At 47.6% G+C, this 24,570-nt stretch overlaps 1 protein-coding gene across 12 annotated transcripts in view; it reads left to right on the forward strand.

Annotated features, from left to right (window-relative positions):
• Ppfia1 (PTPRF interacting protein alpha 1) overlaps window positions 1-24,367 on the forward strand; it is an 80,646-nt gene extending 56,279 nt beyond the window's left edge. For 3 of the 12 annotated variants that reach the window (XM_074050846.1, XM_074050879.1, XM_074050893.1), the window contains 15 exons: window positions 364-393; window positions 1,751-1,902; window positions 3,608-3,780; window positions 4,099-4,192; window positions 8,627-8,708; window positions 8,800-9,000; window positions 11,958-12,020; window positions 12,477-12,503; window positions 16,092-16,267; window positions 16,350-16,447; window positions 18,359-18,534; window positions 19,180-19,248; window positions 20,211-20,376; window positions 22,308-22,378; window positions 23,111-24,367. In XM_074050846.1, coding sequence (XP_073906947.1) covers window positions 364-393; window positions 1,751-1,902; window positions 3,608-3,780; window positions 4,099-4,192; window positions 8,627-8,708; window positions 8,800-9,000; window positions 11,958-12,020; window positions 12,477-12,503; window positions 16,092-16,267; window positions 16,350-16,447; window positions 18,359-18,534; window positions 19,180-19,248; window positions 20,211-20,376; window positions 22,308-22,366 — 1,566 coding nt within the window. In that variant the 3' untranslated portion in view covers window positions 22,367-22,378; window positions 23,111-24,367. The remainder of the gene's footprint in view (window positions 1-363; window positions 394-1,750; window positions 1,903-3,607; window positions 3,781-4,098; window positions 4,193-8,626; window positions 8,709-8,799; window positions 9,001-11,957; window positions 12,021-12,476; window positions 12,504-16,091; window positions 16,268-16,349; window positions 16,448-18,358; window positions 18,535-19,179; window positions 19,249-20,210; window positions 20,377-22,307; window positions 22,379-23,110) is intronic. The other 9 variants (XM_074050852.1, XM_074050895.1, XM_074050864.1 and 6 more) reach the window with 8 other exon arrangements.
• The last annotated feature ends 203 nt before the right edge of the window (window positions 24,368-24,570 follow it).

Genomic DNA, 24,570 nt, shown 5'->3' on the forward strand with positions numbered 1-24,570 from the left:
AGATATCAGGCGAGGATTTTCCATTAATGTCCAATAGATAATTAACTAAAAGTAAGTTTACTCTCTGCTATAATAGGTGTTGAAATAACTTTCTCCTCGATTAGAATATTTTAAATTATGTTTTTATTAAAGAAAACTAAATTATAGAGAGGGCCGACTTAGAGGAAATGATTTTTAGGGTCATTTGTTATACAGAATGCCCATGTTTTAGTAAGTTACATTTTCAAATAGAAATTTGTCTCTGAAGGTAACTTATCTGTGCTGATATTCCCATTTTAATATATTGGATTGTACTGATGTTTGAATTTTTAACTTGAGAGTGTTCAGTAAATCTGGTTTCTCTTCTTTGCATGCATCTATCAGCCTAGTGATTTAAGGAAACATCGTAGAAAGGTAACCTACTCAGTAACATCCCTTTGTGTCCCTGTAATGCATTGAGTATCATATTTCACATAGGTGCAGGAGGGTTTTCTCAGGTGATACACATGACTAGCGTATTAATGCAAGTGTTGATGCCCTGCACATCCCATGCTTGTGTTAGGTACTGGTGGGTCAGGGCCACTGGGGCAAATGAGAGAGTTTTCCCCTGGTTCCACATTCAGTCTCCACATGCTTGTTTATCATAGACATGGCATTTAGGGTTTAAAAGTGCAGAATGGGTCAAGCAGAGCCGTAGGTTTAGATTCGGGGAAACTAGTGCCCCTCAGGCTGATGGCTGGCATTTAGCAAGCTCCTGCTGCATGCCAGGCGCCTGTTGTCTTGTGTCCCTCACACATGCCCCGTGACATACTGGGATGGTTATCCCCAAAGACAACTGACTGGGGGTGGGTTTGAATGTTTGGTTTTACAGCAAGATTATCTCAGTGAAGAAAGCAGCATATTGGCCACACTCAGATCACCTGGTCATCTTGTCATTGGTACCTTCGGCATGCAGCCTGGTGACTTTGAGAAGGCTTGTCCTGTGGACTGTGTGGACTGGCCTGGGGTGTATCCACAGGACCAGGCATGGGGCCAAACACTGGGACTTTCACCTTCCTCCCATGCTTCAGTATTACAGCTAGACTGAGGTGACTTCCCTGCTTTAATGGCACTTGGGGAAGACTCTGAGGTGAGTGGGGTGGGTCCCCATTCTGTACGTTGCTGCAGGAGCACAGAGGGCAGTGCAGGTCAGCCCAGGCCAGCCTGGGAGGCTCCACTGGAGTTGCTGACTACTGAGCTGGGCTCTGCAGTGGAGCTTGGCTCTGCTTGGCTCCAGGACCACTGGGTGTGCCTTTGAGTTTAGAGAGGGCAGAGCCTTGGGCTGACGGAGGAGCTGGCAGGTGTCTTTGTCCTACCCAGGTTTCATAAGGCTGACTGCTCTGTGCTGTGTGGTCTCACTTCTGGACAAACAGTCCTTCAAAATGGTATTAACTAAACCAGGCACTGTGCCTCACGCCTATAATCCTAGCCTCCGGAGGCTGAGATCAGGAGGATCGGGGTTCCAAGGCCAGCTGGGAGAATTCTCAGAAATAAACAGCAGGAAGGTGTGGCTCAAGTGGTAGAATACCTGTTTTGCGAGTGTGAACCCCTGAGTTCAAACCCAGTCCCATCCCCCCCACCCCAAAGACAGGGTGTCAAACAAGGCTGTATATACTCGTGGGGACTGTGGCCAGCAGGTCTCCAAGCAGGCTTATAACTATAATTTACGACCTATGTGGTTGTGCTTTTACAGTGCACTGTGAACTAACTTTACTGTTACTTTGCCCCTCAGTTGCCAGCTTCCAGTGAAGAGGTACGAGATGACAAGACAACAATAAAATGTGAAACCTCGCCCCCCTCCTCCCCAAGGTCCCTGCGGTTAGACAGGCTACACAAAGGCGCGTTGCATACAGTTAGCCATGAGGACATCAGGGATCTGAGAAAGTAAGGACCCGGGCTGACAGGCCATAAGTTTGTGCGGAAACCTTCTTGTCTTGGGTTTAAAAGTAGCTATTAACCTTTTCTTGGGGGGAAAAATAATTTTTAGGCCAGGCATAGGAGCTCATGCCTATAATCTGAGCTACTTGGCAGGTAAGATCAGGACAATCAAAGCCAACCTGGGAGAAAAGTTAGTGAAACCCCATGTCAGTAAAGAAGCTGGTCGTGGCTGGCACCTGTAGCTCATGCTTGTAATCTTAATCCTAACTACTTGGGAGGCTGAGATCAGGAGGATCAAGGTTCAAGGCCAGCCCAGGCAAATAGCTCACGAGGCCCTCATCTTCAAAATAACTAGGACAAAATGGGCTGGAGGTGTGGCTTAAGAGGTAGAGCCCCTGCTTTGTGAGCACAAAGCCCTGAGTTCAAACCCCAGTGCCACCAAAAAAGAAAAAAAAAAAAATCATGGTGGTGTGCCCTTATCATCACAGCTACATCTAAGGTCATAGGTAGGAGAATCGTGGTCTGAGACCATCTCAGAAGGGGGAACGTGAGGCCCTATCTAAAAAACACTAGAAGCTAAAGGATGGGGGGGGCGTGGTTCAAGTGGCAGAGCAGTAGAGCGCCTGCCTAGCTAGTGTGAGGCCCTGAGTTCAAACACTAGTACCTCCAAACCAACAGCTTCAAAAAATGCCATTTAATCCAGTTGTGACTGTTGAATGTTAGCCCTCTGAGGACCACCACTGATGCACTGTTACGACATCCAGCAGAAGATGCCTTGTAGGTGCCTTGTAGAAGACACCTTGTAGGTGAAGTTTGGGAAGAAGGGAGTTTCATGAGACCGCTACTGCCTCTCTGATGCCCTTCTGCATCCTCGGTTTTGTTAGCTGTTGAGAGTTCCACGTCATCCTCACCCCTTTATTAAAGGGTTTCCCATCAGGTGCTGGCAGACTGGCTCAAGTGATAGGGTGCCTGCCTAGCAAGCTCGAGACCCTGGGTTTAACTCCAGTACCAGGGCAGGGAGTTTCCCATTAGAAGACCAGGAAACTGTTTGGTTACTGATAGGTGATGGTTTTCCACACTCCCTGCTATGGAGTTTCTATTCAGTGCCAGGCAGTGTGTGATGGGGGGCATGCTGATGGTAGTCCCCACAGCAGCCTTGCAGGCCAAGGAGGGCGGGACCAGGGAGCCTGTGGGCCTGCTGAGAGGCGCACAGATGTCACTTCACCTAGCCCTCGAGGCTGTGCACTTTGTACTCCCTCACCCAGTGGCTAGGAGCAGCTAATGCTGGCCAAGTGAGGCCCCCGAGGAGGGCGGCAGTCACTGGGGCTGGGTTGGAGTCCCTCCTCTGAAGGGAAAGACTGCATGAGAGCAAATCCTGGCTTCCAGAAACAGATGTCTGTGTGACCATTACTGGCAGCCTGTCTGTGCACATGACACACTGAGGGATTTGAAATGTTTTTTAGGAAGTTTAAGAAACCATTAAAAATGCAAAGTAATGGGCAGAGGTATGGCTCAGGTGGTCGAGCGCCTGCCTAGTCATCGAGAAGCCCTGAGTTCAAGCCCCAGTGCTGCCAGAGTATGTGTTGGGGTGGGGGTGGGGAGACAAGGTAAGCAGGGCCTGGGGGCACTTGAGAGGCTGGGGAGCACGAGTTTGAGGTGAGTGAATATTGTGACAGAGGCACATGGTAAAGAGCCGTTTTCTTCCTTGAAGCTCGACGGGCTCCCAGGATGGTCCAGCCAGCAATCCCAGCAGCAGCAACAGTAGCCAGGACTCACTCCATAAGGCCCCAAAGAAGAAGGGTATCAAGTCCTCTATTGGCCGCTTGTTTGGCAAGAAGGAAAAGGGCCGGCCTGGACAAATCGGCAAAGATCCATTGGGGCAAGGTTGGTTGGTTGGCAGCAAACTTCTTAACAAATGGTGGTGGGATAAGCTCTTGCCATGTGCCTGCTGTTTAAGATAGCTCCCATGGTGCCTGATGCTGTATGTCCTCCAGGGACCATGTGAACCAAAGAACACCGGTTAGAGCCCCTCTTCCCCAAGTGATTGGCAACTTACAGGTACAAGTCTGCTGTCTTGAGCAGCTTCCTGCTGTCTGTCTGGTTAGAAGTTACTTACTCTGTGCCTGCAGAGAGCCTCTACCTATTTGTGAAAACTATGACTTTTAACATGTGGCTTTACCCTCAGTTTCTGCTTCCTTGTAGCTGGTATTTCTGAGACAGAAAACTCATCTCAAGATGCCTTGGGACTCAGCAAATTGGGAGGACAAGCTGAGAAAAATCGTAAACTTCAGAAAAAGTAAGCTTTTTCTTATTTTTCCATTTCACTGAACACTTTTCAAAATTAATGTTTGATTTTCAGCTGTATCTTCTTAACATGTGATACATGGCTAGGTGTATACAGTATCTTCTGGAAGATTACTATATCTGCTACCCTTCAGCACTGGGGTTTAAACTCAGGGCCTCATGCTTGCTAGGCAGGCGCTCTACCGCTTGAGCCATCCCACAGCCCTTTTGTGTGTGTGTGGTGGGGGGTATTTTCAGGATAGCGTCCCTTGAACTGTTTGCCCAGGGCTGGCTTTGAACCTCGAGCCTCCTGATTTCTGCCAGTCTAGTAACTAGGCAATCGTCTTTTCTAAAGCACACTTTCTGGAGGACTGAGGGCATTTGTGAAGTTTTGAAAGCAAACACAGGGATTCCCAGTCCACCTTGGAAATTTATGCGCTAAGGCTGGAGTGGGGAAGAATTGGACTCTGCAGCAGAATTGGACTCTGCAGCTGTGTGGCTCTGAGAAAGTTACTTAGCCTCCTTGTGCATCAATTTTCTCCTCTGTAAGGTGGGAACCATAGTAGTTCAGACCTTTTTTTTTTTTCCATGGTCCTGGGGTTTGAACTCAGGGCCTTGAGCTTGCTAGGCAGACGCTCTACCACTTGAGCCATCCCACCAGCCCCATAGTTCAGACCTTGTATGGCTTTTGAGAGAACTAAATACAAGAGCGAGACACGCAATGTAACTGTGACCACTGCAGAGTTGCTTGTGCTTTAGCTCAGGTAGACTCTAAATGTTGTAGTCTGTTTATTAAATTTTAATTCTAAACTAAGTCTTGAAGGACTGGGGTGGTGTTTGCCTAGCATTTGTGAGGCCCTGGGTTTGGTCCCTAGCACTGTAGAACAATAACTCAATGTTGATTGTGAAATAAGTAATATTTGGAATGGCTCTTGTTAGGGGAGCACAGAGCAGTGGGTCTTTGCTGATGTAGGATGGAAGTAAGTTGATACCTTCACAACAGAGTTAGGTAGGTGAGCTAGTTAGAAGGACACAATATCGCCGTGACTGACAACTGAAAAATGAAGTTAAAGCCATATTTGCAACGGAATTGGCAGTGTGTGGAGTAGAAGTTGGAAGTGAGGAAGGAGATCAAAAGCCAAAGGTCAGACAGCACACCTGGCTTAAGGCAGGGCGAAAACTGACTGATCCTCGGTAAACCAACTGTAGGGACATTCTGAATGCCCTGAGACGTCACACTGGACCTCGGATAGGGGCTCTCCACGGAGGCCAGCTTTCCATTTGTCAGCACTGTGTCGTAGCTCTCATTCAGAACTCTCCATACCGTCTTCACTGACACCATGGAGACCTGCATTCCGGTTGAAATACCATGGTGCTGTCAGTGCTTCAGGAACGCTCTTCTGCTGCCCTGTACATGGGAGTTTGTCAAAACCACTTAACAGAAAAATTTGATTCCAGTGTTACTATCTTTGAACTGTGCAAAAATGTTTTAAGATAACTTGGGTAGCTGCCATTTGGCTATGTGAAGCTTAATATTGAAAGGCCTTTTGCCTTCTGAAGCCATGCTGAGAAAATTGTCTTCGTAGATTTTGCTGAAGCATTTTATCCTTGTCATCTTACTTACTGACTGCAGTAAAAGCAGTAAGATTTTGTAATTCTCAGGAGGTATGCTTAAGTATTAGATGTATGAGGACATCCTTTGAATTATTTGCCCAAGCACGTGGTAAAACTTCAGGCCAGGCATGCATGTGTGCTGCATGCACACGTGTGCGTGTATGGGGGGGGGGGGTGCAAAGGCAGATGCCCCTGGAGCTGTGGCATTTGAATGCATACCACTGGCTTTGAACATGAGGCTTGGTTGTGGCTGTGTCAGTGTCTAAGTTGAGTATTTCTGTGTACTTCTTGGTTATGTGTGGGTAGCATGAGTGAGTTCTGAAGCCTACTAGCAAGTGAATAGGGAAACTTTTAAAGTACAAAAATCATTCATTTGACAACAGCGGGGAGTTTTGTCTGTCACTTAACCTGAGGAAAACTGATTTTAGAGAAAATGTTCTAGTTATAAAGATGGAAAAAGTTTTGAGTTCCCAGAAAAAGTATTCTGTGAAAACAGGACTATGGTTTAATAGCATTGTTTTTTGGTTTTGTTCTTGTGGGGCTGGGGATGGGACCCAGGATTTTGGCATGCTTTGCAAGTGCTCTACGACTGAGCCACGTCCCTTCCCCACTTTGGGCTTTGTTGATTTAAGAATGAAAATCCAAGGACTGGAGGTGTGGCTCAAGTGGAGCACCTGCCTAGCAAGTGTGAGGCTCTGGGTTCAAACCCTGGGACTGTCCCGCACCCCCTCTAAAAAAGGTAAAGAAATAGAAATGCATTCCTACAAGCACTTCCTTGTTGCCAGCCTCTCTGGGGTATTTAAGGACCCAGCAGACTTGTGACCAGCTGGCCTCAGGCCTCATGAGATACTGAGCAAGCTCGAGGTACAGTTGGCACTGAAGTGCTTAGCAGTGAATCCATCCGAGGCTGGACACCAGACCTCTCTTCCTTTGTCAGCTGGGACAGTGCACAGTGCACAGGGCTCCCTGTGCAGTGTTACCGAACCTCACACTCTCAAGTCATGCTGGTTTTAAAATGCCCCTCCCCCTACTCCATGGTACTCAGGTGCGCTCACTCTTCAGGAAGTCCATCATGCGTGCACTGTAGATCACACCAAGGTTCTATGCTTGAGAAAGTGGCCTCCGTCCCTCCATGTTAATCATGCCACGCTACGCCACACCACGCCACATCTGTGGCATCCTTGGGACTTTCTGCACTGCTGTGGTAGTGCTGTGCACGTCACTGGTGTGCTTCCAGGAAGAAAGGCTCCTTAGCCTCTGTGCAGGGGCCTGGGAGGGCAAAGCTGTAGTGTCATGTACTGCTCAATTGCATGCGGAGTTACGCCTGCTATCTTTGTCACATAGAGCGCTCGGTCTCCAGGAGCTCACAAACTTCTCCTCCTGAAAGACAACTTCAGCAGTATGCTTATGACCAACTATAAAGCGTGCGCCGTTATTGACAAATTGTATGACCTTTCTTTTATGCCGGGTGTGTTCTCCTTAGAGTTCATTGTGTGTCTAAAGTGTCTGATTATGCTGGGGCCCTGAGTAGCCCTACTGCTGCGCTTTAGTCACGTGAGTTTGCATTAGAGCAGGTATCTACAAAGCCAGCCCTGGGGTCTGCTGTTTATCCTTTGGAAGAAGCTGGCATCCCCAGGGAAGGAACACTGGCCATGTGATGTGGAGCAGGATGGCCACTGTCAGCCACTGTCTGCAAAGGGCCTGGCTGGTCTCCCACATCCACAAAGTGAAACTGTGAGCAGCAGCACCTCAGAGCCCAGGAAGGAACTAAATAACAGCAAAAACCTGTTTGGCTGGTGGAGTGGCTGAAGTAGTAAAGAGCCTGCCTAGCAAGCATGCAGCCCTGATCACCCCCAGCACTGCCAAGCACAACCAAGCAAAGCCCTGTTTGCCCTCTTTGCCATGTTCTGAGACCATAGAATTGGGGCTGATGGTCCAAGGGCAAGCCCTGTGTCACCCACATGCTCCAGAACACAGCAGATGGTGTTGGTAGACATGAGCTACAAAGACATGCATGAGCCTTTTAGAAAGCATTGGGTCACCTGGTTACCGTGTTGTAAGCATTGGGCTAGTGGTGAGAAGGGCTGATATTAGAAAACTGAGCAATAAAAGAAGAGTTAAGTGTTGCTAGGGTTTCAGTGTTTCTAGCATTTATTTTTGCACTTGCAGTGGAACAGGGATTATAAGTGGTTATGTTGTTAGAATGTGATCCCATGGTAGTAGTGAACACACCCAAGTAGGTGACCAGGTGACTGAGCTGTCGGTCCACAGACCGCAGACTGGTGTGGTAGCACCTGAAAGAGACCCTTACTCAAAATCCAGTGGAAAATGAGGAAGCTAGTTGTTCATGTCCCTAAGGGCCAGGGGAGAGCTGACCTCAGGTGTCTGCAGTTCTGGGCTCTGCAGTCCCTCTGCATATGATTAGGACCCACCCCCTTAAGAAAACTGAGAATCTGGTCTGCTGCCTGGGTGCTGGTCACATGCTATGTCTGGCGTAAAAGGTCCAGATTGCTAGACACAGACGGGATGGGTCACCCACCTGACCAGGGTCTCCTGCATCTGCTTTCTGATGCCCACGTGTTCTGTTGCCTTGGATGTGAAGATGCAGTGTTCTGTAAGCTGGTAGTCACCCTGTAAGGAGATGCGGTTCCAGTGGGCCTCGGAGTCAGCCCGTATTTCCTCACTCAGGCATTCTTTCTAGGAGGTAAAAACATATTAAGTGGATGGTGTTGATACCATCAGGGATGTAGAATATTAAAGGGAAAAGAAGACCTGGAGAAGTTGTTTCATAGGTGTATAATAACAGTGGTTGTTGTGACTGTCTCTTCTGCAGACATGAGCTGCTGGAGGAAGCCCGGAGGCAAGGCTTGCCGTTTGCGCAGTGGGATGGACCCACAGTGGTTGTGTGGCTAGAGGTACTCCCCTTTCCTGTGCTGTGTCATGTGACCTTGTGGATGCACCTCCTCACTGTGCACCTGACACCCTGGCTTCCTTGTTCGTCTCCAGCTCTGGGTGGGGATGCCCGCCTGGTACGTGGCCGCCTGCCGAGCAAACGTGAAAAGCGGAGCCATCATGTCAGCCCTGTCTGACACCGAGATCCAGCGGGAGATCGGCATCAGCAACCCCCTGCACAGGCTCAAGCTGCGGCTGGCCATCCAGGAGATCATGTCCCTGACCAGCCCCTCAGCCCCGCCCACGTCGAGGACGGTACGCTCACGAGAACCATGTGTTCCTGGGAGTGGGAGCCGCAGTCCCAGGTCTTCCCAGTTACATCAGGCAGATACAGGGAAAGAGCTCTGGAAAATGTTATGAGCTGGGGATGTAGCTCAGTGGTAGAATGCTTGCCTTCCACCCACAAGGCCCTTCCTTCAATTCCTAGCAACACACACACACACACACACACACACACACATAAACTTATGAGAGCTTGGCTAGGGCCAGGTGTGCTGGTGCACGCCTATAATCCCAGACACTCAGGAGGCAGGCCAACCTGGACTGCAGCATACATGGCTAGAAAGTCCTCATTAAAAAAAATACAAGTTTTGAGCTGGGCACCAGTGGCTCGAGTCTCTAATCCTATCTACTTAGGAAGCTGAGATCAGGAGTATGAGGTCCAAGGTCAGCCTAGGTAAATAGTTCAAGACATACCCACTATCTCCAAAATAACTAGATCAAAATGGGCTAGAGGTGTGGCTCAGGCAGTAGGGCACCTCCTTTTGTGAGCATGAAGCCCTGAGTTCAAACCCCAATCCCACTTTCAAAAAAAGGGGGGCGGGTAAAAAAGCTAGAAGCTGATTATCAGAAATTCAGAATTCAAATGTGGAAGTATCAAAGTTGAGTCAATCTAAAGGCTTCTTTTATTTACTTTTTGGTAGTACTGGACCTTGAACTCAAGGCCTAATGCTTGCTAGGCAGCCGCTCTACCACTTGAGCCATGCCTCCAGATCAGTCTAAAGGCTTCTTGAGGCTGCAAAATATTTTATGTACATAGTTAAACTTCGTGAATTTCATTCCTATTTCACAATTAAGTGAATAGTTAGCATTTGTACTGCATGTAGATAATCCTAAACAAATTATATAGTGTAAGTGCTTTTCAATTTTTAGCAAACTATAAATACAGGAGCCCCAGGGCCGCTCCTTCCCCAGGTGGGCACCTAACCTCTGCAGCCATGGGCTGGTCTGTTAGCAGTTTCATAGAAATCAAACTGCGACCCACTTTGTAAGTATCACGGCAGCTCCCTCAATACTGAGAGTCAGAACTCAACACAGGTTTGTTTTAAAAAGAATTAAAAGTAAGTGGGGTTGTGCTATGCTTATTCATCAGCATTCTGTGTGGACTTGTGAAGTGTGAGCAGGAGTTGCAGAGCAAGATGTTTTGTCTCCTGCAGAGTTCTAACTCTTCCAGACCTGGTTGACACCCATTGTGTGCAGCTGATGTCACAGCAAAAGCTGCTTGCTGCTCCCCAGAGAGTTTAATGAACTTCCCCTTCCTATGGGCAGGAGTTTTTCATACAGAACTAAAGCAGAGAGCTGGGTATGGTGGAGCATGTCTATAATCTCAGCCCTCCAGAGGCTAAGTCTTGAGTATGGAGAACTTGAGGCTAGCTTGGGCTACATAGTATGTTCCAGATCACCCTGTCTTAAAAAAAGGAAAAAAAAAAACCTTAAATGGGATAAGAGATGAGCTTGCTGGCTGTAACATGACCATTGGTGCTGTCTGTGACTTGTTTGAAGAGCTGTGGACCCCATGGGGGTTCAAGAGTTCACTGGTGTCCACCAAATGTTATTTGTGTTCGTAGGATTTTCTCCGTGTAGGAAGTCCTTGTGCATCCTTGAAGAGCTTCTCCTGGTCCAAACGGCTAAAGGCTGTTCTGGTGGAAGCAGGGATCCTTGTCAGGGATGAGGGCAGGCCAGCTCCTACTCCACTTTACCTACTCTGGAGAGAAAAGCTGTGACCAAGAGCCTCGTAGACACACATCTCTGAGTAGCAGGCCAGGGCCTGACCCAGGGCACACAAGACTTTACAAAAAAATGTGTTGAGGTTTTTCTGTTTGTTCCTTCTTTTGGGATTTTTCTTAATGAATGAGTTACAGAGATGAATAGTGAGCCTTAGTTCTTACCTGTGGCTCAGACAGCCCTTTTTTATAATCTAGAACTGCGCTGCTCCTCAACTGCTTGACATTAGTGTGGCCTTTCTAGGAAGTTTTCATAAAGCATCTTCATAAAGGAGCTTCTTATACATTCAACTTGACAGTGAGTGACAAGAGATGGGCGTCCTGGAAGAAAGGCAGACGCCACATTGCTGGGCACCCACAAGTTGCTTACTGTGCACAAGCAGTTAGTTCCTCGATAGCTCTTATGGTGACCCAGTGCCACTGTTTTTGTCATATCCACATTGCTTGTCACTCCTGTGACTCAGCTGTGCCCTCTGCCTTATAGGCTACCTCTGGCCCTTGTCCTCCAGAGAGGGACGTTGATATCAACCCCTGCTGAGCAGCCTCACAGGGTCAAAGCTGGAACTTCCTGCTGTGTTCTATATTGTTAATCTGTTGGGGTGAGGCTGATTTTGGGGGCTTGGGGTGGTTTTTTTGTTTGCTTTTTTGTTTTTTGTTTTTGCAGCACTAAGGATCAAATCCAGGGCCTAGCCGAGTGCCTGTGGCTGTAATCCTAGCTACTCAGGAGGCAGAGATCAGGAGGATAACAGTTTGAAGCCAGCCCAGGCAAATAGTTTGAGAGACCCTATTTCGAAAATACCCAACACAAAAAAGGGCTGGTAGAGTGGCTGAAGGGGTAGAGCACCTGCTGAAAACCTAGGGCCTCCTTCGTGCAAGGCAAGTGCTCTGTCACTGAGCTACACCTCCAGCCTAGTGAGACTTCTGAATATATTGAATCAGAAGCTACTGGAGAACGATTCAGAATTTGGAAGTATAAAATGTTTTCCTGTCTTCATACAAAAAATACTGCAGGGTAAGCATGGCGTTGTTAGTGGGGCGTGGCTATTGGTAAAAAGCAGTGGGTTTGTGTTAATGTTCTGTCCTTTCCTGTGAAGAGTGGCCTTTGCCTCAGGGCTCCTTCTCTATGCCTGTGGCTTATGTGTGTGCCCCTCTCCTCTTTGTCATGCTTTCCTGGCCCTGGATGTGGCTGGTGCACTGGGGTCACCTTAGACCACAGGAAATGTCTGGTTAACACACGAAGAGATGGAAACGCTTGCAGCCACACCACAAACGGTTAGTCGAGCCCACAGCTCACGCCCCACTGTGCCTTTGTGTCAAACCATCAGGGTCCTTTGCTTATTGTTGAGAACAAAAATGTACTTTTACATTCAGTTGTTTCAGATAAGTATCCCCTCTAGGTTATTAGCTAAACATGTAAAGTAGAGTTTGTATTTTGTCTTAGGTTTTTTTCTGGCACTTAAAGTTGGGAGGCTCGCTCATGTAGAATAGATTTAATCTCTCTGCTTCTGAGGAGACCTCAGCGTGGCACTCTGTTGTGGTTCCCACCCCGCTTTCTCTTGCCCGGCATGGAGTGCCTGCAGTGCATGAGGGGTGGGGCACTGCTTTTGCACGCACGAGTCTCGCATGCTGCTGACACTTGGCCCTCTCCCCTCGGTCACGCTGCACCGTCTGCAGAGCTCACCAGCACTAATAGTTCTGTTCTCTTCATCCCTAACCACGTAACGTCAGGACGATGAGGAGGGAAGCTGGGCTCAGGTGGGAGTCTTTCAATGTTATCTTCTTCACTCTGTGTAGCAGACAGAACGTGTGATTTGCTGTCCTGGAGGTTTTTAGTATCCTAACCGACTCAGTGCTATTATGCAAAGCACAGGGTTAAAGAGTTCGTCTCATGGACAACTTTGAATGCTCCTCCTATGGAGTCACGGGAGTTGCTTTTAATTAATGTGGATCACTTGTTCAACACAGGACTTCTTACACAAAGTTACCTAGTTTAGGCAGCTCCTGAGATTAAGTACATGTAACGTACTAAGATCTACTGGTAGAAAAATTGGGAGGTAAATTTCCAAATCCAGACGCTGGCATAGTGCCTTTTCCTTTATGTCTTGGTGTCAGTGTTGTACTCAGTACTACCCTAATATCAAGTTGATTTGAAGATGTTACTAATTTCTCAGAAATTAAGCCTCTTCTTGCTTCATGTGTGTCTTGAGTTTTCAGCTCCCAGTTTTGCAGCTCAGAAGGAGCTCTGTCCCAGCTCTTTTGCACCCTCTACATTCAGGCAGCTCACTTAAGTGACTGCAGGGCTTGGTGCCCAGTGCAGCTCCAGACATTGACCTACAGTTCTGGACATTCACAATGGACAGGATACAGGACCCTAGAAGAGTCAGTGTACACTTGGAGAATGTGCAAATAATTTTAGTGTGAATTTCCCTGATTACAAGATGATGATTGAAACAGCTGTTCCCTCCTATTTGTACTTCTTCAGGGTAGTCACTTTTAAAATCACTTTTTTTGAAGAATCAGAGAATAGCTATGAACTTTGGGTTTTCCCACTCTTGGTTTAGGTGTTCTGTGCTCTCCACCAGATGAACCACCCCGTTAAGTACTTACCCTAGGTAGATGCCTCCCTGCAGGACCTGCAACAACCATCAGTGAGTTTGAACAGGGAGCAGTTCCTAATTACTTAAGCTTTAGCAAATTTTACAGGACAGGCAAGACATTGTCAGCACGTCATAGACAGGAAGTATAAACTAAATAAGCTTAATACTTGTTCTTTTTAATGGAAATAGGGATATGAGGGGGCCAAACCCAAATACTGAGGGGACAAAAAAAAGGAGGCCATGCAGATGCCAGAATTACCCTTGTGCAGTGCCCAGTGGAAGCCTGTGTGGCTCGCACCATCTCTCTTCCAGATGGAGCTGCCTCTGCCTGGGCAGAGGCTGCAGCCTGCTTTCCCAAGGAAGGTATCAGCTGCCCCTGGACACTCAGGAGAGAACATTTATCCTTTCACTTAACAAGTAAAAAGTGCTGACTCTGTGCGCACTGCCACCTGCCAGGAGCCACCAGTGAACAGGGGAGGCACAATCCCCTCTCCTTCATGGAGCCACATCTGAGGCAAAGCTGGGTTGTGTTTGCAGCATCTTGATGGAGGTAAATGTTGTGGTGTCTCCTCTGCCTCAGTGCGCTGCAGCGTGGGAGACTGCCCTAACGGCCTAGGATAGGAAGGTCTCCTGGGGCTGTGGCGGTACCAGCCCGAGAAATGTGATTGTCCATAGTGAGCGAGCCAGCAGAACCAGGAGGCTGTTTCCACGCCATTCTTCACGTAGACTGTCTTTGCCTCAGCCCATTGAGGATGCATCAGACACGCAGGCTCTGAGTCCCAGGCCCCTGAGAGTGAGCCACTGCCCGAGTGCATTTGTCACTCATGGTGGTTTAGAGAAAGAAAGACAACTTTATATTTGAATTTGTACATGCTTATTAGAGTTTCATTCTTCCCAGCTTGACTGGAGCAAATAAGAAATTAGACCGTTGGCAGTCGTTTCAAGGCAGAGCAAGGGGGGCGTTGTGAGTTTTGTTCCCAGGACCCCTCAGTGTATCTTCAGGATTCCTGCGAGTGTGACTTAGACCTCCTTGGCTGAGAGCTTGAGGGCTTTTCTCGGATATGCCTGAGTGCACAGACCTTGCACATAGCTGTTCGGTTATAAAGTATATTTTTAAAACCTCAGTTCTAGCTCACCTCTAGTACTTACAAATCAAGTTCATTTTTATGTATTGCCTTGATTCCTGCAACTTGTCTAGCCTCACACTTTAGTCCTGACAGCTGTTTCATAGATGGCTTTTCTACATTGAGAACTGTGCCATCTGCAGATGAGGGAGCTCAGATCTCTGTATGGCTGTTTCTTGCCCTATTTCAGTGGTTAGGACTTGCAATACAGTGTTGACTGCAGGGCTGGAGTGGGCACTGCTGCTTGGTTTCTCCTCTCAGGAAGCACTCAGCCTGCTCACCACCAGCCCTGCTCACCACCAGCCCTGCTCCACCACCATGTGTTCGCCCTGGCTGGGTAGGGTGTGCGTCATGCCAAGGCAGTTGTCCTCATCCCTAGAGCCCAGAATGCTCCACAGAGGGACAGTGAGTCTTGCCGTGTGTTCTTCAGATAGTGTGGCTTTTCAGTCCTTCCATAGGGAAAGGTACTGACTTTTCAGGTGTTCAGCCAAGCTGTGTTGCTCCAGTGAGGGGAGTCACTTGTCTTGTCATGATGCCTTCTTACTTTAATGCATTGTTAATTTGGTTTGTTAATATTGTAAGGATTTTTGCATCAGTTATTTACAAGTAGTTAATTTCAGATATTTGGAGGATTCCTGGATATTTTTGTCTACCTGAGACAGGGTCTCTCTGTGTTGCCCAGACTGCTCTTCAGCCTCTTGAGTAGCTGGAACTACAGGCATAGACCACCACATCTGGCTTAGTGATTGCTAATTTTCTTCTGTTGAGGTCAGAGAACACAATTTGTCTCATTTTAGAATCTGAGTATATGGAGAGATGGGTGTGACTTGGTGGTTAGCACACATGCTTAGCATGTGAAGCCCTGGGTTCAGTCCCCGTGCTTGGGAGGCTGAGGCAAGAGGATCACTTAAGGATAGGAATTTGAGGTTTGTAGTGCATTGTGGGAGTCAGAGGTCTGTATGAAGCTGAGCATCAGTATGGTGGCCTCCCAGTAGTGGTGTCCAGCAGATCTAACTAGGTCAAGTTGGTTGACAGTGTTGCTGCAGTCTTCTTCCTGAGTTTTCCCTTCTGTTCTTTCCTTGGCTTGTTTAGCCAGTTGTTGGGAGAGGACTCTGGGAGTCTTCTGAATATAACTGTGCGTTTGCCTGTTTCTCCATTCAGCCCTGTCAGTCATCTTATCTTTTAAAAACTGTTTTTAAATTGACTTTTACTGATTTTAAAATAAGCAGATACTTCCTCTAGGAAAACAAAGAGCTAAAAATAAAGTCAAAACCAGTTATAGGTCATTTCTAGTGAGCAAAGGTGAGTTGATCCTTCAAGCTTGTCCGTGAGTCGTGACTTTCCCTTGTTTTGCTGCACACTGAGACTATTCCAGAAAGGGATTTATTGCTGGCCACAATCTTGGTGTGTTTTGTTAAACAAGTTGATCACAGATGACTTCTACACTTTTTAATGGTGTGATTCCTTTTGTATGAAATTCTAATAGCAAACAAAAGGCAAGGAAGGGACACACGATTTGGAAACCATAGAGAGCAATGCTGTCGGTAGTTTAGCTTTCATAACCTAGAGACTGTGCAGTAGATTGAGAATCCGTAACTGACATCACCATTTATGACAAGCAGACACTTGCATATGGGGACATGAACCACGAGTGGATCGGCAACGAGTGGTTGCCCAGCCTGGGCCTCCCTCAGTACCGCAGCTACTTCATGGAGTGCCTTGTGGATGCTAGGATGCTGGACCATCTGACCAAGAAAGACCTGCGGGGGCAGCTGAAAATGGTTGACAGTTTCCACAGGTGAGCTAGTGTAGGATTCCTGCTGACTGAGAGACTTTTTTTCATTGTTATTTATATGACCAGTCTTTCTCTCCCTCAACAGAAACAGTTTCCAGTGTGGTATTATGTGCCTGAGAAGGTTAAATTATGACCGCAAAGAACTGCAAAGAAGAAGAGAAGAAAGCCAGAATGAGCTAAAAGGTGAGTTCCCTATGCTTAGTGGACAAACACACTCCTGTGCCACCGGAGTGACTGTCTGCTCAACAGTGGTGCTGGAGGCCCCGGGCCCCATCCCCAGCCCCAAGAAAAAAGTCAGGGAAGGCAGTGGAGACAACTGCCTGGTGTGGTGATAGGAGGGAGAGGGAGGGAAGAAAAGAATACTTTTGAGAGAGCTTGTGCATACCTCAGCCTGTGGGGCTGGCGTGTTTCATGTGACTTGCGTATGGCACATGAGTTCTCACTCAGAAAGGCTCTACCACCCTTTAGAGCACAACAGCGCAAAGGTGAGCAGGCCCCTGCTGCTTGCTCACTGACTGAAGTGTGAAGAGAGGTTCCAGGCTTTCATCTGAGAAGACCATGCGGCTCTGTCCTCAGAGGGAGGAACAGAAGCCCAGAGGCAGAGGCTGTGGCCTGAAAGGAAGGAGGTAGGAAGGTGCCAGAGGAGCCGCTGCTCATGGGGCCTGTTTCTCTTGCAGTGCCTCCCATCCAGAGCCCTCCAATTAACAGGGACAGTCATTTTCCTCTAAGTGTGACACTAAACATTATACTTGAGAAAGTCTTGGCAGTCAGGAAGTCACCAATAATGCTAGCAGTGATGGGAAGAAGTGAGCCTAGCAAACAGTAAGTGGTTCCAGACACTCCACAGGTCTGTCTGTCATCCTCACCAGGGCCCATGAGCACCTGTTTTTACTATATAAAAATATGTTTGAGAGCATTGGGGTTCATTGTAGTTTGGTGTTAGAACACTTACCTAGCATGCACAACACCCAGGATTGAACCCTTGCTCCACCAGGAAAAGCAAACAGCCGAGAAACCGGTTGTACATTTGAAGAGTAGTTTGCTTCTGAAGAGTTACTGTGGCTGGTACCAGTTGCTCACGTCCATAATCCTAGCTGCCCGGGAGGCAGAGATCAGGAAGATCACTGTTCAAAGCCAGCCCAGGCACATAGTTCAAGAGACCCTATCTCAAGAAAACTCATCACAAAAATGTGCTGGTGAAGTGGTTCAAGGTGTAGGTCCTGAGTTCAAACCCCAGTCTGCAAAAAAAGAGTTACTTTGAATCCTGCCACTTACACAGTATATGTTTCTGGCCTTTTGCCCAGACAAGGGCACTGGGAGCAAAACATCATCCACTCCCATTTGTCATCTCTGTCCCTTGAACATCTTTTAATAATTGACAGAAGCTGTCTGGAGGTGATGGGTAACTGGCTGAATGTATTTTTACTGTAGCTCTTTTTAGATCTTGGCTAGAGGAAGTTTAATAGTTTAATTTTCGTAAGATAAGAGCTTCAAAGCTCAATATGCTAGGGAACCTTTAAGTTTCTCTTTAAAATGGGAGAGTGGCTTTTTGAGATCCCTCCCATACAGGGGACTTTTTTTTTCTTTTACTCTGCATAATAAGCATCTGTTCTTTTGCTCAATCCATGAATGAATGCACATTGGGAGAGGTGGGCATGGTGGCTGAGCCTGTAATCCCAAACGCTCAGGAACTTCAGGCAGGAGGGTTACGCGTTCAAGGCTATCCTGGGCTGCATACCAAGATTCTGGCTGAAAGGAAAAGGAGAAATGTTTACGGTATTTAAATGAAGACCGCGCATGCAGCGTGCGTGCCTGGTGCCAGGCGTCCTAGTCCATGGAAGTACAGTGTGCACAAGCTTCGTTCCCCGCATTTCCTGGAGGAAGGGTTCTGGGGGGAGATTTCACTGGAACAGAGCAGGGCCAGAACACCAGTGCTGCAAACTGGTGTGCTTGACTTTGTCTGCAGCACCTGCGGGATCACATCTGGGTCAGAAACCAAAGGCTTGGGATCCGAGGGGAGCTTTTCTCCTGTGCGACAAGGGGTGTGGTGAGGAGGGCTTCTGAAGCCCTGTTTACAGCTGCTGTCCTTCACAGATGTACTTGTTTGGAGCAACGACCGAGTGATCCGCTGGACCCTCTCAATTGGCCTCAAAGAGTATGCAAACAACCTCACAGAGAGCGGCGTCCATGGCGCACTCCTGGCGTTAGACGAAACCTTCGACTTCAGTGCACTGGCCCTGTTGCTACAGATCCCAACACAGAACACACAGGTGAGCTCAGGGCTATCCACGTCGAGGGCACAGTGAGCACTGGGCCTCATTGCAGACACTTAGTTATTGATCTCGGGGGCGGGGGGCTTCAGACAACTAGTAATCATTCCTTAACTAATCGTAACACAATGGTTCAAAATCACAGATGCTTCATTTTTCCTTATTTTTGTCCAACTTTCTGTTGCAAGCATGAGATTCTTGCAATAAACAAAATGAGGGGGATCTTTCTTCTAGCCCATATGCTTTTAAAAACTGGTATCTTTTTAGTTCCTGTGTGAAAGAGAAGCATGTTTAGGTGTGCCACATGGAGGTCTTAACTAAATTTACTTCTATGGTAATTGCCTTCTTTATGACTCATGAACACATTTGAAAATCACAGAAATTTCATTCCTCTACAGAACATTGAACATTTCTTGGGAATATCCTTAGCTGTCCTACCTAGTTGCCGCTTATCATTTCCAAGAGACCTTGGATCCCTCTCCCCAAGGTGCATCCACAGATTATTAAAAGCCCTAATTTAAATGTTAGCTCAGTGCATTCCTAGCAGTGAGTGCATTTTTAAGGTCTTGGTTTAAAACATAATTGTAATATACCAACATTCTACAAATTAGATCTATGAAAGTTTTGGTGGTGATTTTATTTTAGGCTCGAGCTGTCTTGGAAAGAGAGTTCAACAACCTTTTGGTCATGGGGACTGACAGAAGGTTTGATGAGGTGAGTTTTCAGCTAATGATTTGGGGTTTTGTTTGTTTGTAAGGTGCTGGGATTAACCCAGGGTCTCATGCATGCTAAGCAAATGCTCTACCACTGAGCTACACTCGGAGCCCCTAATATTTTGACAATTTGTGTTAAGCATAAGCTATTTTGTCATACTTAGGACTATGTGGAGATAATATTACTTTATGAGATGAGTTTTGCTCTTAAAAATTGATTAGCAAGCTGGGAGCTGATGGCTCACACCTGTAATCCCTGCTACTCGGGAGGCAGAGATCAGGAGGATCATGGTTCGAAGCCAGCCCAGGATAGTAGTCCAAAAGACCCTATCTCAAAAAACCCATTACACAAAAAAGTGTGCTGGTGGAGTGACTCAAGCAAGTAAGGGTGCCTGCCTAGCAAGTGTGAGACCTTGAGTTCAAACCTCAGTTCCACCAAAAAAAAAAAAAGACACATTCTTCATTGGGCTCAAGAAAACTTGTGTTTCACAAAGAGAATAGAAGCCACCTGTCTAAAGATACAGCACCCATTCGCTGTGATCTGACATAAGGCAGGATTGACGAAAGCTTGGGAATGATTGTTAAGTCTGGGAATGCTGCACAAGACCGAGCTAAGAGCAGAAGGACCAGGGGCGTGGCTCTGAGTTCAATGCCCAGTGCTGGGAGGGAGGGAGACAGAGTGAAAATGAGTTATAGAGCAGCAGGAAAGTGATTTCTGCAAGGCAAGCAGTGCAATGTGACTGGGAGAAGAAACCCACCCCAAGGTAGCCCAGTACCATCCTCACTTCTCCAGCTGGGCCCTTCGGAAGTGCCACCATGCCTCCTTTCACACTGAAGTTATGATCGAAGGCGTAAAGCATGTGGGCTCATGGGTCCAGCAGGTGTTCAGAAGCACAGCCAGCCTCGAAGGTGCATCTGTCCTTTACTTTTAAATGAAGCTTGCTTTCCCCTTTAATTTGCCAGGATGATGATAAAAGCTTTAGGAGAGCACCGTCATGGAGGAAAAAGTTTAGACCAAAGGACATTCGGGGCCTAGCAGCCGGATCCGCAGAGACGCTCCCCGCCAACTTCCGGGTCACTTCCTCCATGTCCTCACCCTCTATGCAACCAAAGAAGATGCAGATGGACGGTATGTGGTAGGCCCTCTAATTGCCATGGAATGTGCTCCAAGACATTTACGTGCAGTGCATGCCCTGATATAAATGTTTTAAAGTTAACCCTAACATTTGTTTATTAAAGATTAACAATAGAATTTTTTAAAAATTCTTGTCTCGTTGAATCACTAATAAAGCTTAGCACCCATATGTTCCCAGGGCTGAAGCTGACTGTAATTGTAAGAACAGGACTCTGACAGGCAGCCCTGGCAAGCTCGCTCAGAGTTGCAGTGTAGCATCTCTCAAACTACCTCATTTACTCCTGGGGCTTCTCCACAGAAGCCGAGTAAATTGTAGCTAGCACAGTTCCCACCTTCTTTGAGCTGTGCCCTTCCTTTCTTCCTCCTCTTTGGGCAGGGAGTCGAGGCACTGGGCTTTCTTGATAACTGCTTGACTGGAAACACAGCTGGCTGAGAGTGGACATGGACTCTGCCCCAGCAGGCCTCTCACCTCTGACCTTGCGCTGCACAGCCAGGAGCAGCTCTGCTGCTAGGAGGTGCATGACCTTGAGCAGGCCATTTAGCTGTGCCGTGCCTCAGTCTCCCCATCTGTAACACTGACATCACAACACTATTGTTCTCCTGGATGGTTTGGACAGTTAAACAAGTCCTCTGTGTCAGTGCTGGTGTGTGGCCATTGGCAGTCCCCTGTCACACACACCCCTCCCTCCCTCTCCTCTTGATGCAGATGGCCAGGAGGGGGAGTGGGGGTGTGCTGTAGGATAGTGAGTGGGTTTAAAAATTGTATACATGGGTTTATGTGATTTTCTGTTAGCTCCTCCCATAAGTATGTTTTGCTCTTGCTGGCCATAAAAGTACATTTATATAAAGTTTTATTAAGCTGAGCACTTTTGGTGAGGATGGCTTGCCAGGGTAACCTGTTGGGTAAAAGCTTCGTTTTCTTTTGCTACAGTTTAATAGTACACTGAAGGGGAATCCAGACCCAGGACCTCTCTAACTATTGACTTTCAGGAGTTAGCACGAAGATAACTCTCAGATGTTAGCTGGTGGGTCCTCCTGTGCTAGTGTTGATGACCATGTAAGAACAGAGTTGAGGTAGACTGCAGGGTGGACAGGATACACTATGCAGAAGACCTTGACTCTCACGCCTCATGGAGGCCTGTGTAAGTAAGGGAGGAAGGTGAGTTCCAGCCGGTGTCCTCACTCTGTACCAGCTGCCTCACATCCTTTCTAGAACCATGACAGGGTTTCTGAAAGTGCTCTGGTGCACCGATAGAGAGCAGAGCTTCCCTCTGGTGCAGCAACATCTCTACTGATGTCTGAGGGCAACCGCCCCAGTCAGAGGAGCTGGGCTTCACCTGTCAGGCCACATTGGCGTTTCTTAAACAAGAGCCAAAATCTCAGGTGGTGACCAAGACTAGTTCATTTGGTTTCCCAAGATAAGTCACTGTCTGGCCCTCTGCTATGGCTGGCCTGCCCTTTCCCTCTGCCTTGTCCCCTAAGAGCAGTGGGTGCCGGCCACAGGTTTCCCTCCTGCATCCAGGTCATTAAGGACTCCAACCCTCTCCTGCTGCCCTTCACCAGAGCTGGGGAGCATCCCTCATGGCCAAAAGCTTGTTCTCATACCATTCTTTGAGGTCCCCTACTAGCAGGGCAAGCCCTGGTGATCTCTAAAGGTAGAGTTCAAAGCAGTCACTTTAGGTCATTGTCCTTTGTCTCATGTCCATGCTGAAGTCAGTCTTCTATGGCACTCCATGACTGTTTCAGAGTTAGCTGCCGGTGTCGGGGCTCCTGGAGGGGGAGAACCACCTTTGGGTGCCCCAGCCTCCCTCAGCAGACTCAGTACGTGCCATTGTGGGTATAAAAATGTGTGTCTTGTGCCCTGTGTGACGTCATAAGACTAACTGCACGCTGTGTTTGCACGCTTCCTCTTGTGATGGAGACAGGCAGTGTATCAGGAACGCAGAGGTTGGATTCTGCTACAGTCAGGACTTACTCCTGCTAGAGCCTCCTGTTGGTGAGTAGAGAGCAGCGGAACCCTGGAGACTGTCCCAAGTGCAGCAGTGGTGCGCAAGGAGCTGGAGTGCTGAGAGGGGTGGTTGGCTTTAAAACTGCAGACCAGAACTCGCCAGCTCTCAGCACCCAGGGAGGAGCTTTTGCTGTCACCACTGAACAGAAAGAGCTTACTGTGGCCTTGTGTTTTAAGGGGAAATGTATTTCCACTTTTTCCTTAACCCTGAAAACATTGGCTTACTCTGTGTCTGTGGGTGTCGGGAAGGGGTAGGCCGAGCGCAGCAGGGAGAAAGGAGCGTGCTCACTCAGCCCACAGCTCCCTGCCACGGGGACAGTCTCCACCTGAATGGGTTAGTCCACACTGGTGCAGCTCCTAAGCAGCATTGTTACACAGACACACTCTCAAGTGGAGCAAGCCCCACGTTTTAGTGGAATTTGCGTATTGTTAGGTTCAGGAGGCCGTCTGATCACACAACACCAATAGCCTTCAGGTCAGAGGGCTTTTTTAAACACAAAGCTGCATTGCTGTGCCAGCACTTTAGTGCCTGGTGACTCACCTGGGTCCAGACTCCAAGTAGTCTTTTTATTTAATTGGTGCAGCCAGTTGGGGAGCACTCTCGTGGATGTGGACAGCTTCAGTGTCCGCCTAGTGATCGAAGAGAGCTGGCGCTGGGTTGGAGGCAGTGGCTGCAGGTGACCTGCACTAAGTGGTTCTCTGTCTGCTCTTCTTTTCCAGTTTACCCTCACTACTTCTACAGATGACTACACAGCATTCTGAATCCAGCAGAGACCACATTCTAGATCCAATGGAGTCTTCGATCCGTTAATTCTTGTTATATGGACACTAAGATATTTTATTACAGAGTTTTTAAATTAGTGAAAAATCCATGAACACCATAGAGAAAGTATTTTAGAATTTAATGTTCTTCTATTTATGTAAGCTTACGGCTTCATTTATATAGTTACCTACTTTTTCATGTATATCCAGGCTATAAATATCCTTTTGAATCAACTCATGTTCTTATACCTAATTTTAGTCCTTGAAATGAATGTACTGTAATGCTTGTATGTATAAAATCCTATGAACGAATTAGGGCTTTTGTAAATTATGCATTTATTGTAATTATCACTGTTTAATTTTGTAATGAAAAAACCATGACAGAGGAAAGGATTTACTACATTTATAAAATCATCGTGACCCAGCAATGTGCATTACCCTCTACCCAGCTGTACAACAATCATTTTGAAACAAGCCGACTTAATTTCAAGCAATTGTTGATGTGTTTTAAATGACTGACCTTAACTACACTTTTTCTAGCAAGAAATCTCCGCTTCTGACAGGATGGGCGAGTGGCTGTCAGAACATGGGGACCACCCCTTAGCACTGGCTTGCCTTCCCTAGCTCAGCCTCTGGATTTGGGTCACTTGCTTCAGAGACTGACCAGAAGCCATGAGCTGGGAGCTGCACTCTCAGCAGTGTTGGGGTGACCCTGCCTGTCTGGGAACCCCAACCCTGGGCGGGGGGCGCAGTTGGAAAGCCTCCCTCCCCCGCCACTCCTGGAGGACCAATCACAGGCAGGAGACCCTGGAGTGACATAACTCTGATAAAGGCCTTATTTTTCTTACGTAAATCATCCTTTTGCATAGTTTGTAAACACATTGGAAGAATGAACCTAGCCATAGATGTTTAGATTTTGATGGGGGAGCCATTTTGGATTATATGAGTAGCAAATGTAACCTTTACTTTTGGCTGGCAGGAAAGGAGCGATGGAGGCGCGTCGTTTATCCTGCCTGCTGTGTGGCTGGAGGCAGCATGTCTTCATATGTGCATCTGCTTTTAGTTCCCTTGTACAACTCACCGTCCCGTTTGTTCTCTACTGATCTTTTGTGAGCTTCCTGACTCTGTAACAAAGTTTGTACAGTCTACTTTTCAACTATTTTTATCACAGTATTATTTATTGCTTTCTTTCAATAAAGTACTGAAGCATTTCCACTGCTGGTCAAGAGTGCTGAGCACAGGCTGGGATGGTACCGGAAATTGGCCGCAGCCTTCCTTCTGCTCTCCCCGAGCCCCGAAATCGTTGTCACCGTCTGGAAGTTACCAGTGTGGTGGGGCCCAGATGTGGAAGTATGGTTTCCACCTGAGCAGACCCTGACCCAGGGCTTAAGCCAGCAGCCCAGGCCTGTGTTGTGCGG

The sequence above is a fragment of the Castor canadensis genome, chromosome 1 (assembly GCF_047511655.1).
Source record: "Castor canadensis chromosome 1, mCasCan1.hap1v2, whole genome shotgun sequence".
In the NCBI taxonomy this organism is placed as follows: Eukaryota; Metazoa; Chordata; class Mammalia; order Rodentia; family Castoridae; genus Castor; species Castor canadensis.